The sequence below is a fragment of the Stegostoma tigrinum genome, chromosome 20 (genome assembly GCF_030684315.1).
Source record: "Stegostoma tigrinum isolate sSteTig4 chromosome 20, sSteTig4.hap1, whole genome shotgun sequence".
NCBI lineage: Eukaryota > Metazoa > Chordata > Chondrichthyes > Orectolobiformes > Stegostomatidae > Stegostoma > Stegostoma tigrinum.
The window spans coordinates 16,673,106-16,689,354 of record NC_081373.1 but is presented as its reverse complement, the minus strand read 5'-3'; the positions used below and the strand labels follow the sequence as shown (position 1 = coordinate 16,689,354).

The 16,249-nt window shown below is 40.9% G+C and overlaps 1 protein-coding gene across 2 annotated transcripts in view; it reads right to left on the bottom strand.

The window, feature by feature from the left end:
* Window positions 1–16,249, bottom strand: part of entpd1 (ectonucleoside triphosphate diphosphohydrolase 1) — a 118,257-nt gene that overhangs the window by 79,450 nt on the left and 22,558 nt on the right. The window contains exon 2 of one of the 2 annotated variants that reach the window (XM_048551332.2): window positions 8,524–8,858. The exons of the other annotated variant lie outside the window; for it this stretch is intronic. Within the exon in view, the coding sequence (XP_048407289.2) occupies window positions 8,524–8,587 (64 nt within the window). The 5' untranslated portion in view covers window positions 8,588–8,858. The remainder of the gene's footprint in view (window positions 1–8,523; window positions 8,859–16,249) is intronic. 2 annotated transcript variants of the gene reach the window in all.

Genomic DNA, 16,249 nt, shown 5'->3' with positions numbered 1-16,249 from the left:
TGAGGAATTTCTTTCTAAACAAAGGGTGGTGGGATCTGGCTTGCGCTGCTTGGGAGGGTAATTGAGATGGGAAAAAGTACTTGAATGAGCACTTGAAGTGTTATAACATACAAAGCTACGGGGCTAGTGTACAAAAGTGGGAATAAGGTAGATAGTAGTGCACTTTTAATGATACATGAGCTGAAGGGCCACTTCTGTACTATATGATTCTATAATGGCTGATGCAGCATTCCGCAGCTAAATGTGAAATTATACACGTCAGTGTAAAAATCAAAAAGGCAGAGTATTATCTAAATTGTGATATTTTGGAAATGTGGATTTTACAAGGGGATCTGGGTGCCCTTATATAGCAGTCAATGAAAGTAGAAAGGCATGGTGCAGCAAGCAATTAGGAAAGCAAATGGTATTTTGTCTTTCATTGTGAGATATTTTGAGTTCAAATGTAAGGATGACTTACTGCTGTAATACAGTGCCTTGGTGAGACCACACCTGGAGAACTGTGTGCAATTTTGGTCTCTCTTAGAACAAATATCTGGGCATAGATGATATGCAATGAAGGTTCATTAAGCTGATACCAGGGATAGCAGGACTGACCTATGAGGAGAGATTAGTTCACCTGGACTGATATTCATTTAAGTTCAAAATGATGAGAGGGGATTTGATTGAAACATATAAAATTCCAACAGTATGGACAGACTAGATGCAGTAAGGATATTTTCTGTGGTTGGGAGCCTAGAACAAGGGGCCACAGTATCAGATAACAGACAGGCGACTTTAGACTGAAATGAGGAACAATGTCTTTAATCTTGACTGGTGCAACAAACCTGAAATGCCAAATGATCTACTCCTATTCATGGTTTCTATCTTTCTCAATAAAGAGTCATTCCCGATCTTCTGTTTCTCACTCAGCTGTCCCAGATGACCTTTCAAAAAATTTCTCTGCATTCACTCAAAGCTATTCTCTTTCATGTATGTTTCTCTCAAAGATGCTTACAACAAGTCTCTAGCTCAGCTCACGATGTTTAACTTGGGTTCCCAAAACTCATGACTCCAAAATCCTTGCAAAACGTCTTCCTGTCTGCCCTGCAACAACCTACTGCTTCTGGAGGTTTCTTTTCATAGACTCCTGTGAAGCTCAGGCGTTCTTATTAACCTTGACTGCCTGGAGATTGCTAATTGCCCATTTTTGGCTCCATTTCTCTCCATCAGGAGGTGATGAAACTCAAATCAGCAAACATCTTATCAATTCTCTCCCCAGACCTCTTGTAAATGTTGTTTTTAACACATGGTTAAAGATAACTTTCTAGCATTTATTTTAAGAAGTCAGATGCTGTCTGAACTGAAAACTAAAATCTATTTTCCATTCCAATTTAGAATCCATGTTCCCAAATAGCAATAACAATAATGAGCTTTCATCACACTAAATTTAATGGCATTGAAGAAGTAGTAAGCAAAGTGGGTAAAGGGCAGTCTGCAGATGTGTTATATTTTGCTATCCAAACAGGTAATTGAAAAGAGCCAAATCGACGGTTACTACACAAGGTAACAGCCTACAGTGTAGGGACAATGTTAGTGTGTAGAAAGGATTGACTAGCTAACAGGAAGCAGAGAGAGAAAAAAAAGCTCTTTTTCGGGTTAGCAAGCTGTAACCACGGTTTCACCAAGAAAAGATGTACTTGCCATAGACAGAGGGCTTCAAAGACTCATCAGACTGATACATGGGATGGAGAGGTTGTCATGTGAGGAAAGATTAAATAGACTAAGTTGATATTCTCTGGAGCTTAGCAGAATGATAGATGACATAATTCAAGCAGGGGAGATGCAAGAAAAGTATTTTCCTTGGCTGGAGGGCCTGGAACCAAGGGACACAGGCTCAAAATAAAAGGCAGACCATGAAAGACTGAGATGACAAGGAACCTCTTCATTCAGAAGATGGTAAATCTTTGGGATTGTCTGCCACAGAGGGCTGTGGAGGCTCAGTTGTTAAGTACACTCTAAATGGAGATTGCTAACTTTCTAGCCACTAAAAATATCAAGGGATATGAGGATTGCGCACGAAAATGTTGTTGAAGTAGAAGTTTTTAGCCATGATCTCATTAAATGGAGGAATGGGCTTGAAGGATTGAAAAGCTTACTCCTACTTCCATTTCTAATGTTATTAAATATTCATCTCACAAATGATAAAACAGCTACCAATCTGTCTTCCATAGGGGTTTATTCACAATAGCAGATGTAGTAGTGGTTTTGGTGGGATATTGATATTGTCACTGTCCCAGAGACACAGGCTTGTGATCTGGAGAAGTGGGTTCAAATCCTTTTGTAGCAGCTGGTAGAATTTAAATTTATTTAATAAACCTGGAACTGAAAGCTGGTCTTGGTAATATTGGTCATGAACCTATCAATGATAGTTTCTAAAAAAAGACATATAGCTCATTCACCAACTTTAAGCAAATGAAATCTGCCACCCTTGCCTGGTCTGGCCGAAGTGACTGCAGACCAGAGAATATAGTCATACTGCTCATTTAGAGAACTGCTGCGGATATGATGAGTCAAATGGCCTCCTCTGCACCATAACTACTTTGAGATCAACTCTTAACTAACCTCTGAAAAAAGCCCAGGAAGCCACTCAGTTCAAGGGTAAGTCAGGACACGCAACAAATTTTGGCTTTACCAGTAATTTCCATTTCCCATAGAAGAACTTTTAAAAAGCAGAAGTACAAGCCACTTAACAAAAAAACCCCAAAGAATGGCCAATGCTGAAAATCAGAAACAAAAACATAAATTCCTGGAAAATCTTAGCATGTCTCGAAGCATCTGTGGAGAGAAAGCAGAGTTAATGTTTCAGCTCCAGTGACCCTTTAACCAGAACTGATTGTAGCAAGGAAAAGAGCATTAGAACATAAGAACATAAGAACTAGGATCAGGAGTAGTCCATCTGGCCTCTCGAACCTGCCCCGCCATTTAATAAGATCATGGCTGGTCTTTTTGAGACTCAGCTCCACTTACCCACCCACTCACCATAACCCTTAATTCCTTTACTGTTAAAAAATTTGTCTAGTCTTGCCTTAAAAACATTCAGCGAGGTAGCTTCAACTGCTTGGAATTCCACAGATTCACAACCCTTTTGGTGAAGAAGTTCCTCCTGATCTCAGTCCTACATCTGCTTTACTTTATTTTGAGGCTATGCCCCCTAGCCTGAGTTTTACCTCCTAGTGGAAACAATCTCCCTGCCTCCCCCTTACCTATTCCCTTCATAATCTTATGTGTTTTTTTAAGATCTCCCCTCATTCTTCTGAATTCTAATGAGTATAATCTCAGCCTACTCAGTATCTCCTCATAATCCAACCATCTCAACTCTGGAATCAACTGAATGAATCTCCTCTGCACCCCCTTCAGTGCTAGTATATCCCTTCTCAAGTAAGGAGACCAAAACTGCACACAATACTGCACGTGTGGCCTCACCAGGACCCTGTACAGCTGAAACATAGCCTCCCTGTTTTTAAACTCCATTCCTCTAGCTTGGTATGTATACTGAAGATGGGGTTTGGGGAGCAGAGAGAAGTAAACGATACGTGGAAATGGAGCCCAGAGAGACAGAACAACAGTTAGGCAGACAAAGGATCAAGGTCAGTTTGGGGGAATGAATAGCTGCTCATGGGGACTATTAGTAGCTGACAATTGGCTTGTTGTAGGGCAGCCCATGTGATGACAAGGCCTGGTGTGTGCTGGTCAGGGTAAAGACATGGGAAAGGTAGTCATGCCCTAAAGTTATTGTACTTGATATTAGGTTCTGAAGGCTGCAGGGTCCACAAGCTGAAAATGAGATGCTGTTCTTCCAGTTTGCTGAGCTTCGCTGGAACACTGCAGAAAGCTTGAGACAAATGCTGACCAGACAACGCAGTGATGTGTTGAAGTGGCTGGAAGGTCAGGGTCATTTTTGCAGACAGTCTTGCAAAGTGGTCACCCAGGCTATGTTTCATCTCCCCAATGTAGAGGAGACCACATTGTAAGCAGCAATTGGAGTAAACTATATTGAGTGAAGTGCAGGTAAATCGCTGCTTCACCTGCAAGGTGTATCTGGGCACTTGGATAGAGAGGAGGGAAGAAGTAAACAGGAAGGTATCACATCTTCTGTGATTGCATGGGAAGGTATCATGGGAGTGTGGGGAGATGTTGGGAGTGGAGGAGTCATGGGCCAAGGTATCCTGGAGGGAACTGGTCCTGCAGAACGATGACAAGGGAGAAACAAACCACTGTTTCCTTTCACAGACCTGTCCCACCCATGTGAAAGCTAGTTCTCATAAGTGTGCTTGCCCTTCTCTTTTTGTAATTACGATAAAGTGTTCTTATACAAAACTAGAACATTCACATTTACATATTCAAATGACTCAGCAACTACAAAATGAGCAGTGGACAGAACATCTTATTGTTAAATTTGCTGATGGGATGTGAAGGGAATCTGCATAGGGATACAGATAGGATAAGTGAGTGGACAAAAATTTTGCAGATGAATTATAATGTAGGAAATGTGAACTTGTCCACTTTGGCAGAAAGCAAAGCAGTATAATACTGAGAGTCATAGATTAAAGGAAACAGACCCTTCAGTTCAACTTGTCCAAACTGACCAGGCATCCCTATGTTACCTAGTCCCCTATGCAACCATTTGGTCCATATCTCTCTCAACCTGTCCTATTCATATACCCATCCGGATGCCTTTTAAATGTTGCAACACCCACTTCCACCACTTCGTCTGTCTCTCATTACATTAATGCATCAGCATGCATGTGAAAAGTTAGCTCTCAGGTCCCTTTTAAATCTTTCCCTTCTCACCAAAAAACTATACTTTCTAGTTTTGGACACCCCCACCCCAGGAAAAAGACTTTTTACTGTATCCATGCCCCTTATGATTTTATAAACCTGTATAAGGTGACTCCAAAGCCTCCGATATTCCAGGGAAAAAAGCCCAAGCCTATTCAGTTTCTCCCTAAAATTCAAACCCTCAGTCCCAGCACCATCCTTGTTAATTTTTTCTGAACCCTTTCAAGTTTAATGACATACGTCCTATTGAATATGCAGTATTCCAAATGTGGTCTCACAAATGTCCTGTACAGCCACAACATGAAGCCCAAACTGCTATACTCAATGTTATAACCAATGAAGGCAAGCTTGCCAAATGCTTTTTCCACTATCCTTCTACCTGTGACTCTATTTTCAAGGAATTTTGTATATATACTCCTGTGTCCTTTTGTTTGGCAACACTACCCAGGGCCCTACCATTAACTGTATATGTCCTGCCCTGGGTTGCCTTACCAAAATGCAACACCTCTTATTTTTCTAAATTAAACTCCATTTTCCACTCCTCAGCTCATCGTACTTTGAAATAATCTGCTCCATTGTCCACTACACCACTTACTTTGTTGTCATCTGCAAACTTACTAACCTTGCCTTCCATATATAAATGATGAAAAGCAGTGGGCCCAGGATTCAGAGATAATGGGAACTGCCGATGCTGGAGAATCCGAGATAACAAAGTGTGGAGCTGGATGAACACAGCAAGCCAAGCAGCATCTTAGGAGCACAAAAGCTGAAGTTTCGGGCCTAGACCCTTCATCAGAAAAGGACCCAGGATTCATCCGTGCGGCACATTGCTGGTCACAGGCTGCTAGTCTGAAAAGCAACCTTCTGCTACCATTCTCTGTCCTTTTCCTTAGGCCAAATTTGTGTCCAAATGGCTAGCTCTCCCTGGATACCATGTGATCTAACCTTACTAACCAGTTGACCTCGTGGAACCTTGTTGAATACTTTGGTGAAATCCATATAGGCAATATCTATTGCTCTGCCTTCATCAATCTTCTTTGTCAGCTCTTCAAGAAACGCAATCAATTTAGTAAGATGCAATTTCCCACTCACTAAGCCATGCTGGCTATCCCTAATCAGTTGTTGCCTTTCCAAGTGAATGTAAATCCTGTCCCTCAGAATCCCCTCCGATGATTTATTCAGCTCTGATGGAAGGCTCACTGGTCTATAGTTTCTGGCTTTTCCTTACAGTCTTTCTTAAGTAATATTACATTATCTAACCTCCAGTCTTCCAGCACCTCATTCTTGACTGCCAATGAAACAAATATCTCAGCAATATCTTCCCTGGCTTCCCACAAAGTTCTGGGAAATGCCTGATCAGTCCTGGGGTTTATCTACCTTTATGCATTTTAAGACCTCTTGCACTCTTCTTCTGTAATATGAACTCTTTTCAAGACATCACTATTTATTTCCTAAACTGCATAGTTTCAATGTACTTCTCCACAGCAAACACACGTACATAATATTCATTTAGTATCTCACACATCTCTTGTGATTTCACACATAGACAGCCATAATAATCTTTAAGGGGCCCTGTTCTCTTGCTAGTTACTCTTTTGCCCTTAATGTGTTTATGGAATCCCATTGGATTCACCTCAACTCAAGTTGCCAAAGATATCTCATATCCCCTTCTTGCCCTCCAAATTTCCCTCAAGTATGCTGCTACTGCCCTTATATTCCCCTCGGGATTCACTCAATTCCAGCTACCTATGCCTGACATATGCCTTCTTCTTCTCCTTGACCAGAGCTTCAATTTCTTTAGTTATGTTGCATTCCCTACACTTAACAGCCCTGCCCTTCACACTAACAGGAACATACTCCCCTTTTTTATTAGTCTTTTAGTCATTCTTTACTTGTTTTTAAAAATGTTTTCAAATCTTCTGGTTTACCAATAACCTTCATACTTTTTCTTTCGACCTGATACCATTTAATGTCCTTTGCTACAAATCATGATCTTTCTTGTAAATTTCTTTCTTAATAGGATATTAATTGGTAAGAATTATAAAATATCTCCTTGCATGTCTGCCATTGCTTTCTTATTAACTTGTAGCCCATTTTCCCATTCCACTCTAGCCAACTCTGACTTCACATTCATATAATTGCTTTCATTTAAGTTAAATACTCTAATTTCAGACTCAGACTTCTCACCTTAAAACTTAATGCAAAATTTTACTGTGGTACAATCATTCTTATTTGAGAATGCTTTACTTTATGACGTTAATAATTAACCCTGCCTCATTATACATTACCAGTTCCAAAATAGCCCATTCCCTGGTTGTTTCCAGAACATATTGTTCTTAGAAACTGATTTAGTCTTGTCATGAGGATCTTTTACCATGAGGTCATTAATTATTTCTGCCTCATGATACATTACATTTGGTAGGAATAACAGCAAAATGAACTATTATTTAAATGGTGCTAAATTGCAGCATGCTGCTGTGCAGAGGGACCTGGGTGTCCTTGTATACAAATCACAAGAAGTTGGTTTCTAAGTTCAGCAGGTAACTAATAAGCATAATGGAATATTGTCCTTCTTTGCTGGAAGATGGAGTTTAAAAATGGGGAGTTTATGCTGCAGCTGTATAGGGTGTTGGTGAGGTCAGACCCGGAATGCTGTGTATAGTTTTGGTCCTGTTACTTGAGAAAGGATGTACTGGCATTGGAGGGGATGTGGAGGAGATTCACTAGGTTGATTCCGGAATTGAGAGGGTTGGCTTATGAGGAGAGATTGAGTGAACTCATTGGAATTTAGAAGAATAAGGAGGGATCTTACAGAAACATATAAAATTATGGAAGGAATAGATAAGATAGAAGCAGGGAGGTAGTTTCCACTGGCAGGTGAAACGAGAACCGGGGGCATAGCCTCAAAATAATAGGGACCATATTTAGAACTGAGTTGAGGAAGCACGTCTTCATCCAAAAGGTTATGAATCTGTGAATTCGGTACACCAAATACACCAGACCCAGACAGCATCCTATGTAAGACAAATCCAATTTCACTAGTCCACGCATACCAGGCTAAGTGTCAATATTTGGCATGCACAAAGCCCATTCTCAGCATTCCAAGTATACCATGCTAAGTACAATATTCCTAGTACAGCACAGCCAGATTCAGTGTTCCCAATACACCATTCCAAAGCTCTGTTTCCCCAGTATAGCAGGCCCAGTCTCTTCATCTCCCGGTACACAAGTCAGTCTCAGTATTCCAAAAATACAAAGCCCATTCTCAGTATCTCTGGTATGTTATGCCCTGTCTCTCAGGGGCGCTATTTCACCAGGTCCTTTCTCAGTATTCCCAGCACATAACATCCAGTCTCTCAGTATCCATACTACTCTAGGCTCAGTCACAGTCTCAGAACCCTGAGCACAGCAGGCTCAGTCTGAGCATCTCCAGTACACCAGGCCAAGTCTCAGTATTCCTGTATACCAGGCCGAGGCTTTCAGCATACTGGGGCTAGTCTCAGTTTATATACAGCCAAGTGTAATATGTTCTAATCTCCAGAGCATTGAGCAAACAGTGAGAAATGTAAAAATTGGCTTCTGCAGGCACTAGGTTGTCTTATAAATTACTGACAGTTAAAAATATATTTTCTATTCAAGTTAGTTAATTTGTGGATTTAACATTAAGTAATGTATGATAAAGTGACTCTGAAATGCAGTACTCACTGTTAAATTGGGATCGATTTTCAGCCCTCAATGGCATACAATATAACACAGGACTCAGGCCCATCACACACGCAAAAGAAGTTTCCTGATAGACAGTTCTGCCAGTTTTATTGTGAGTGTTGCTTTAGGTACAAATACAGGAACGTCACCAAGGCTTCAGTGACTCTTAATGCTGGAGGTTTAACTGGGTTGAGATCCTGGGATTCACACCCTGTGTAACTATGTTGATTTATGTATTGATGTGTTCTAACTTGTTAACATCCGAAGGGCCGAAATGAGGGAATGTTTTAAGTCGTGCATTCCTATTACTCACGAACAGTTCCGATCACCCCAGCCTAGAGAAAAGAATGGTCATTAGTCAAGAAACGTTAAGACTGCCAGACTGTTAGTCCTCCAATACACATTTTCAGCTGGTGAGCCACACAGAGGAAAAAGCGCTGGTTCTGATTTTGGTATTTACTGTGGCTTCTAAATGCCAGCAGTATGGTGATTTAAGTTGGTCTCAGAGCCTCTTGGAGTTAAAGTAAACCAGCCAGTGATTCTCTTCCTGTTGGTGAGAAAGTGATATTGGCGAAACAAGTACACATGAATGTCCAGTTAAGATAAAAACTGCTGTAGGCCCTCTAATGTTTGCTGATCAGACTGGGCTTCAAAATACTTGATCGTGTACTTTAAACTAATACTTCTTGTTGAGATTCTTCAGTATCTCAGGCTGTGGGTGTCTAAACGTACTCTGTCCCCAAGACTGCTTGTTCCTTATCACTCAGTAAAGCTCTGTGATTCGGTATGTACTGTAACATTCCCTTGTTTATGTACGTACAAAGTAGGTTCTTAAATGCAGCTCTCTAGTATAGTTTAAACCCAATTCTCCACATGCTCATTCTAGACTAGAATCTTCTTTCTTTCTGATGTCAGAGTCATGTGATCAGTTACATCATGATGATTGATATGAATCTCACCATGTCATACAAGCAAGTATGTCAAATGACTGCATGTTATTTTGGATTCAGATTTGGCTGATCTTTAGAAGACAAAGGGTGGCAGTGGACGGAAAATATTTAACATGGTGCTCAGGTATGAGTGGTGTACCACAAGGGTCTGTACTGAATCCTCTTCTATTTGTGATTTTTGTAAATGATTTGGATGTAGGAGTGGAAGGGTGGATGAGTAAGTTCACGGATGATACAAAGGTGGGTCACATTGTGGACAGTGCGGAGGGCTGTTCTAGGTTACAAAGGGACATTGATAGGATGCAGAGCTGGGCTGAGAAGTGGCAGATGGAGTATAACCCTGAAAAGTGTGAGGTGATTCATTTTGGAAGGACAAACTTGAAAGCAGAACACAGGGTTAACAGAAAGATTCTTGGCAGTGTGGAGGAGCAGAAGGATCTTGGGGTTCATGTCCACAGTTTCCTGAAAGCTGCCACCCAGGTGGACAGAGTTGCTAAGAAGGCATATGGTGTGTTAGCTTTCATTAATAGAGTGACTGAGTTCAAGAGCCGTGAAGTTATGCTCCAGCTATACAAAACACTGGTTGGGCCACATCTGGAGTATTGTGTCCAGTTCTGGTTGCCTCATTACAGGAAAGATGTGGAAGCGTTGGAAAAAGTGCAGAGGAGATTTACCAGGATGTTGCCTGGAATGGAGGGAAGGTCTTACGAGGAAAGGCTGAGACAGCCAGAGCTTTTCTCTTTAGAAAGACGAAGGATGAAAGGTGACTTGATAGACGTGTACAAAATGATCAGAGGCATAGATAGAGTGGACAGCCAGACACTTTTTCCTAGGGTGGAGGTAGCTATTATGAGGGGGAATAGTTTTAAAGTGAGTGGAGGTAGATATAGTGGAGATGTCAAAGGTAGGCTCTTTACGCAGAGAGTAGTAGGGGCATGGAATGAATTGCCAGGGAGGATGGTGGAGTTGGCCCCATTAAGGGTATTTAAGTGGCTTTTAGATACGCATAGTATAAGGTAAGGGTGGAGGTTAGATAAACTGTAGGTTTGGGGTAAAAGTTCGGTCCAGTCCATTCCCTTTCTTTTTCCCATAGCCTTGCACATTATTCCTTCTTAGATAGCCATCTAATGACCTCTTGAAAGCCTCAATTGATTCTGTCTCCCCATTATGTTCAGGTAGTGTTTTTCAGATCATGAATATTTGCTGTATGAAGACTTTTTCTCATATCACCATTGCGTCTTCTGTCAAATACCTTAAATTTATGTCCTCTGGTTCCTGATGCATCCACCAATAGGAACAGTTTCCACCCTCCATTATGTCCAGTTCCCTCAGGATTTTGAACATTTCTATGAAATCTCCTACTCTCCCCAGAAAACAGTCTAAACTTCTCTGATGTTTTTCCATAACTAAGTCCCGCACTGCTGGAACAATTTTTTATGACTGTTTTCTGCATTCTCTCTAATGTTTTTACATATTTCCTAAAGTGTGGCGCTCAGAACTGGATGAAATATTCCAGCTGAAATTTTGTATACAGGTTTAATAAATTGTTTTGATGCCATTTGCTTTATCATTAGGAAAGCAAGTTGTGAAGAAAATACAAAAACTCTGCAAGGTATTAGATTGTGTAAATAGGCAGATGGGAGTATGGTGTGCAGTTGTCCACCTTGGTGGCAAGGATAGAAAAGGAAAAGCAGAATATTATTTAAAAAGAGAGATTCTGCAGAATGCTGAGGGACTAAGAGATTTGGATGTTCTTGTACATGAATTACAAAAAGTTGCCATTCAGGTATAGCAGATGTGTCACAGTGTGGTGTAATGGTAATGTCATTGGATTGTGATGCAAAAGCCCATGCAAATGCTCAAAGGACATGGCCTCAAACCTGAACACAGCGGATGCTGGAATTGGAATAACAAAATTTGGAAGTGAAAACTAGTTGCCGTAACCATGACAATAAAACTATCATTGACTGTTGTAAAGAATTCATCTGGATCACTAACATCATTAAGGGAAAGAAAACTGTCATCCTCTGGGCTACAAGTGAGTCCCGATCCACAGCAAAGTGGTTGGTTCCTAAGTGTCCTCTAAAAATGCCTAGCAAACCACTTAGTTCAAAGGCAATTGGGAATGGCCAACAAATGCTAGCCACTTACCATGAAATATTAAAGGAAAAAAAGTTATTTGGCAAATGAATGAAATACTGACCTTGATTTTAGGGGTTGTCATGGAAGGAGTATAACAATAGGGAGGTATTGCTGCACAATACTGAGGAATTGGTGAGACTGAAAACTGTGCAGAGCTCTGGTTTCCTTACATAAGAAGAGGTATACTTACATTTGAAGCAGTTTCAAAAAAGCTCACTCAGCTGATTCCTGGGATTAAAATGTTATCTTATGGGTTGAGTCTGTATTCATTGACATTTAGGTGATCTTATTAAAACAAAAATGATTTTGAAGAGGCTTAATAGAATAGATGTTGAATTGATGTGCCTTTTCATGCGAAAAATTAAAACTGGAGGTATAGTTTTAAAAAGAAGAGAGCTCCCATTTATGATAGAGATGAGAAGCAATTTCTACTCTCAGAGATTAATTCTTTGGAATTTTCTTTCCCAGAGAGCAGTGAAGACTGAGTCATTAAATATAATTAAGGATAATTTGGCAGATTTGTGATCAACAAAGGTGTCAAGGTTTACGGAGGCAGGCAGCATAAGTGGAGGTGAGGCCGCAGTCAGATCAGCGTGATCATACTGAATGGTGAAGCAGGCTCAATGGGAAAAATAGCCAAGTCCTGATCTTATTTCTTATGATCTTATGATTTTAACCATTCTTTATTGATTCCATTACCTTCATTTATTCCTGCACAAATGTACCCAAATTCCTCTGTTCCTGCACCCATTTTAGAATCATACCCTATTGACTATATTTTCTCTGCAGACAATGATCATCTCCAACAAGTGAGAATATAATCATCACTTGATTGGCACCACATCAATCACCTTCAACAGTCACTTCCTTCACCACTGGTGCAGAATGGTAGCAATGTGAACCATCTACAAAATGCAGTGCAGCAACTTTTCAATCCTCTTTTGTCAGCATCTTCCAAAACATATGACTTTTAACACCTAGAAAGACAAAGGCAGCAGATGTTTGGGAACACTGCTCCAAGGCGAACGGCGTTCCAATCAATGCAGCTGCTTTTTTCCAGATGGCATTGAGCTTTTTGCCTGGATGAGTGCAGCATCACCAACTCAAGTGCGGAGTATCCCTTCACTTTCCTGATTTGTGTCTTGTAGATAATAGACAAGACCTGGGGAGACAGGAGATGAATTACTCATCAGCTCTCTGATGAAGGGTCTAGGCCTGAAACATCAGCTTTTGTGCTCCTAAGATGCTGCTTGGCCTGCTGTGTTCATCCAGCTTCACACTTTGTTATCTCGGATTCTCCAGTTCCCATTATCTCTGGTGAATTACTCACACTGAATTCGTAGCTTTTGAGCCTGCTCTTGGAGCCACAGTATTTATGTGACTGGACTAGTTCAGTTTTTGGTCAATGGTAAATCCCAGAATGTTGTTTCTGTGAGGTTCAATGTTGGTAATGCCTTTAATATCAAGGGGAGATGGTAAGATTCACTCTTATTGGAACTGGTAATTAGCTGGCAGAGAGATAACAAAACTAAACGGTATGATTCTGAAATGAATACAGACCAACCTAACGTAAAACAATACTGATGTTCCTCACTGTCTCTGTGTCATAATCCTGAAACTCCTTTCCTAAAAGCACTGTGGATGCTCTACCTTTTCAAGAGCACTTAAGCATTAGCGATGAATGCTGACCTAGCCAGTGATGCCCACTGCCCAAGAAAGTATCAATAAAGAAAAATACACCAGTCTTTCTTGCCATATTCAATGATTTGTATACATGTGAATCAAAGTTCTGCTGCTCCTGCAGCCCATTTCGAATTGTGCTATTTATTTTACATTGGCTTGCCTTGTTGTTCCTACTAAAATATATCACATCACAATTCTCAACATTAAATTTAAGCTGCTGTCCTGCATTTTGTAGCTGGTACACACTGCTGCCACTATACATCAGTAGGGAAGGAAGTGGATGTTGAAGGTGGTGTATGTGGTACCAATCAAGTGATTGTATCTGCAGACCACAGCAGCCTGTCTGGCTCCCCCATCATTGCAGATGGGCAAGTTTGTGTATGCTCCTCCCCCACTGAGATTTTTTAATTGTCCACCACTATTGACAATTATACGTAACAGGTCTGCAGAGTTTAGACATGACCCACTGGATATGTAACCGCTTAGTTCTGTCTATCACCTATAGCTTATGTCATTTGGCATGCAAGTAATCCTGTTTTGAAGCTTCTCTAGGTTGACACCTCATTTTTAGATACGCTCGTTGCTGTTCCTGATATGCATTCTTACAGTCTTTCTTGAACCAGGCTTGATCGTCCAGCTATGTGGTAGTGGTGAATGGGGGATATGCCAAAGTGACAGAATTGAGAACTCCTAGTGTTGCTCCCACCTGAGGATATACAAGTGTTGTCATATTTGTTGGTGGGAGAATATACACCAATGGATGGCGGTGGGTCCTTATGTGTAAGATATGATTCCATGATTATGACTATGCTTGACTAGTTAGTGAGACAACTCTCCCAATTTTGACACCAGCCTGCACAAATTAGAAAGGAAGACTTTGCAGGGTCAACAGGGTTGTATTTACTGTTGCTGTTTTTGATGCCTCAGTCAATGCCAGATGATCTATCCAGTGTCATTCCTTTTTTCCTTTCTGACAACCGGCACAACTGAGTGGTTTGCTGGCCATTTCAGAGGGCAGATAAGAGTCAGCCACTTAGTATCATATAGCATAGAAGCAGACCATTTGGTCCAACTTGTCCACGCCGACCAAATTTCCCAAACTAAACTAGACCTACTTGCCTGCATTTGGCCCAAATCCCTCTAAACCTTTCCTACTCGTTCAAATTCTTTTAAATGTTGTAACTATATCTGCATCTATAACTTCTTCTGGCAGTTCATTCCACATTCGAACTACCCTCTTTGTGAAAAAGTTGCCCCTCAGGTCCCTTTTAAATCTTTCTCCTGTCATCTCAAAAATATGCCCTCTAGTTTTGAACTCCCCTACCCTAGGGAAAAGACATTGCTATTCACCTTGTCTATGCCTTTCATGATTTTTAAAACCTCTATAAGGTCACCACCCATCCTCCTACACTCCAGTGAAAGAGGTACCAGCCTATCCAGCCTATCCTTATAACTCAATCCTTCCAGTCCTGGCACCATCCTGGTAAATCTTTTCTGAGCCCTCTTCAGTTTAATAAATTCCTTCCTATCAAAGGGCGACCAGAACTGTACATAGTACGGCAAAACGGCATCAGCAACATCTGGTACAACCTCAACATGACATCCCGACTTCTATACTGGGCAATGAAGGCTAAGCCTCTTCTTCATCATCCCATCCACCTGGGATGCAACTTTCAAAAATTGTGTACCTGAACTCCTAGGTCTCTCCATTTGAAGACACTCCCATGGCCCTACTGTATAACTGAGTAAGTCTTGCCATTGTTTGTTTTACCAAAATGAAATATATTGCATTTATCCAAATTAAACTCCATCTGCCACAACTCAGCCCTTCGGCCCAATTGATCAAGATTCCTCTGTAATCTAAGATAACCTTCCTTACTGTTGACTATAAAACGAATTTTGGCTTCATCTGCAAACTTACTGACCATGCCTCCTTCTCATCCAATCATTTACGCAAATGGCAAACAACAGTGGACCCAGCACTGATCCCCGCGGAACATATATGGTCACAGGTCTCCAGTGTGCAAAACAACCCTCCACCACCACCCTCTGTCTTCAACTGTCAATTTGTATCTAATTGGTAAGGTCTCCCTGAATGCCGTGCAATCCTTCTTATTCTTGTCCAGAGCCTCATATCTTTATTCATTCATTGATCCCCACTCTTACGAGCCTCATTCTTCATTCTAACAGGAACATAATGCCTCTGAACTCATTGTCTCAATTCTGAAAGCCTCCCACTTGCTAGTTGTCCCTTCACCTGCAAACAGTTTACTCCAGTCAACTGTGGAAAGTTCCTGTCTCAGACCATCGAAATTTGCCTTACTCTAATTAAGAACTTTAACTTTAATACAAGGCCTATTCCTTTCCATAACTATTTTAAAACAGAATTATAATCACTGGTCCCAAAGAGCTCCCCCACTAACGCTCCAGTCATTCACCCTGCCTTGTTTCCCAAGAGATCAAGTTTTGTTCCTTCTCACATAGGTGCATCTACGAATTGATAAAGAAAATTTTCTAGAACACATTTTACAAAATCCTTACCATCCAAGCCCTTAACATTATGGCAGTCTCAGTCTATATTTGCAAAGTTAAAATCCCCTACTATTACAACCCTATTATTCCTACATATATCTGAGATCGCTCTGCATATTTGCTCTTCAATTTCCCTCTGACTATTGCGGGGGTCCTATAGCAAAATTCCATCATGATGATCATCTCTTTCTAATTTCTCAGTTCCACCCATATCGCTTCATTGGACGATACCTCAGAAATATCCTAAGTACACCATTAATGTTTTCCTGAATCAAAAATACCACTCTCTTGCCTCCCTACCATCAAGCCAATTTTGTATACAATTGGCAAGCTCTCCCTGAATCCCATCTAATCTAAATTTACTAATTATTCTACCATGCGGAACCTTGTCAAAGTTTTACTGAAGTCCATGTCAATAA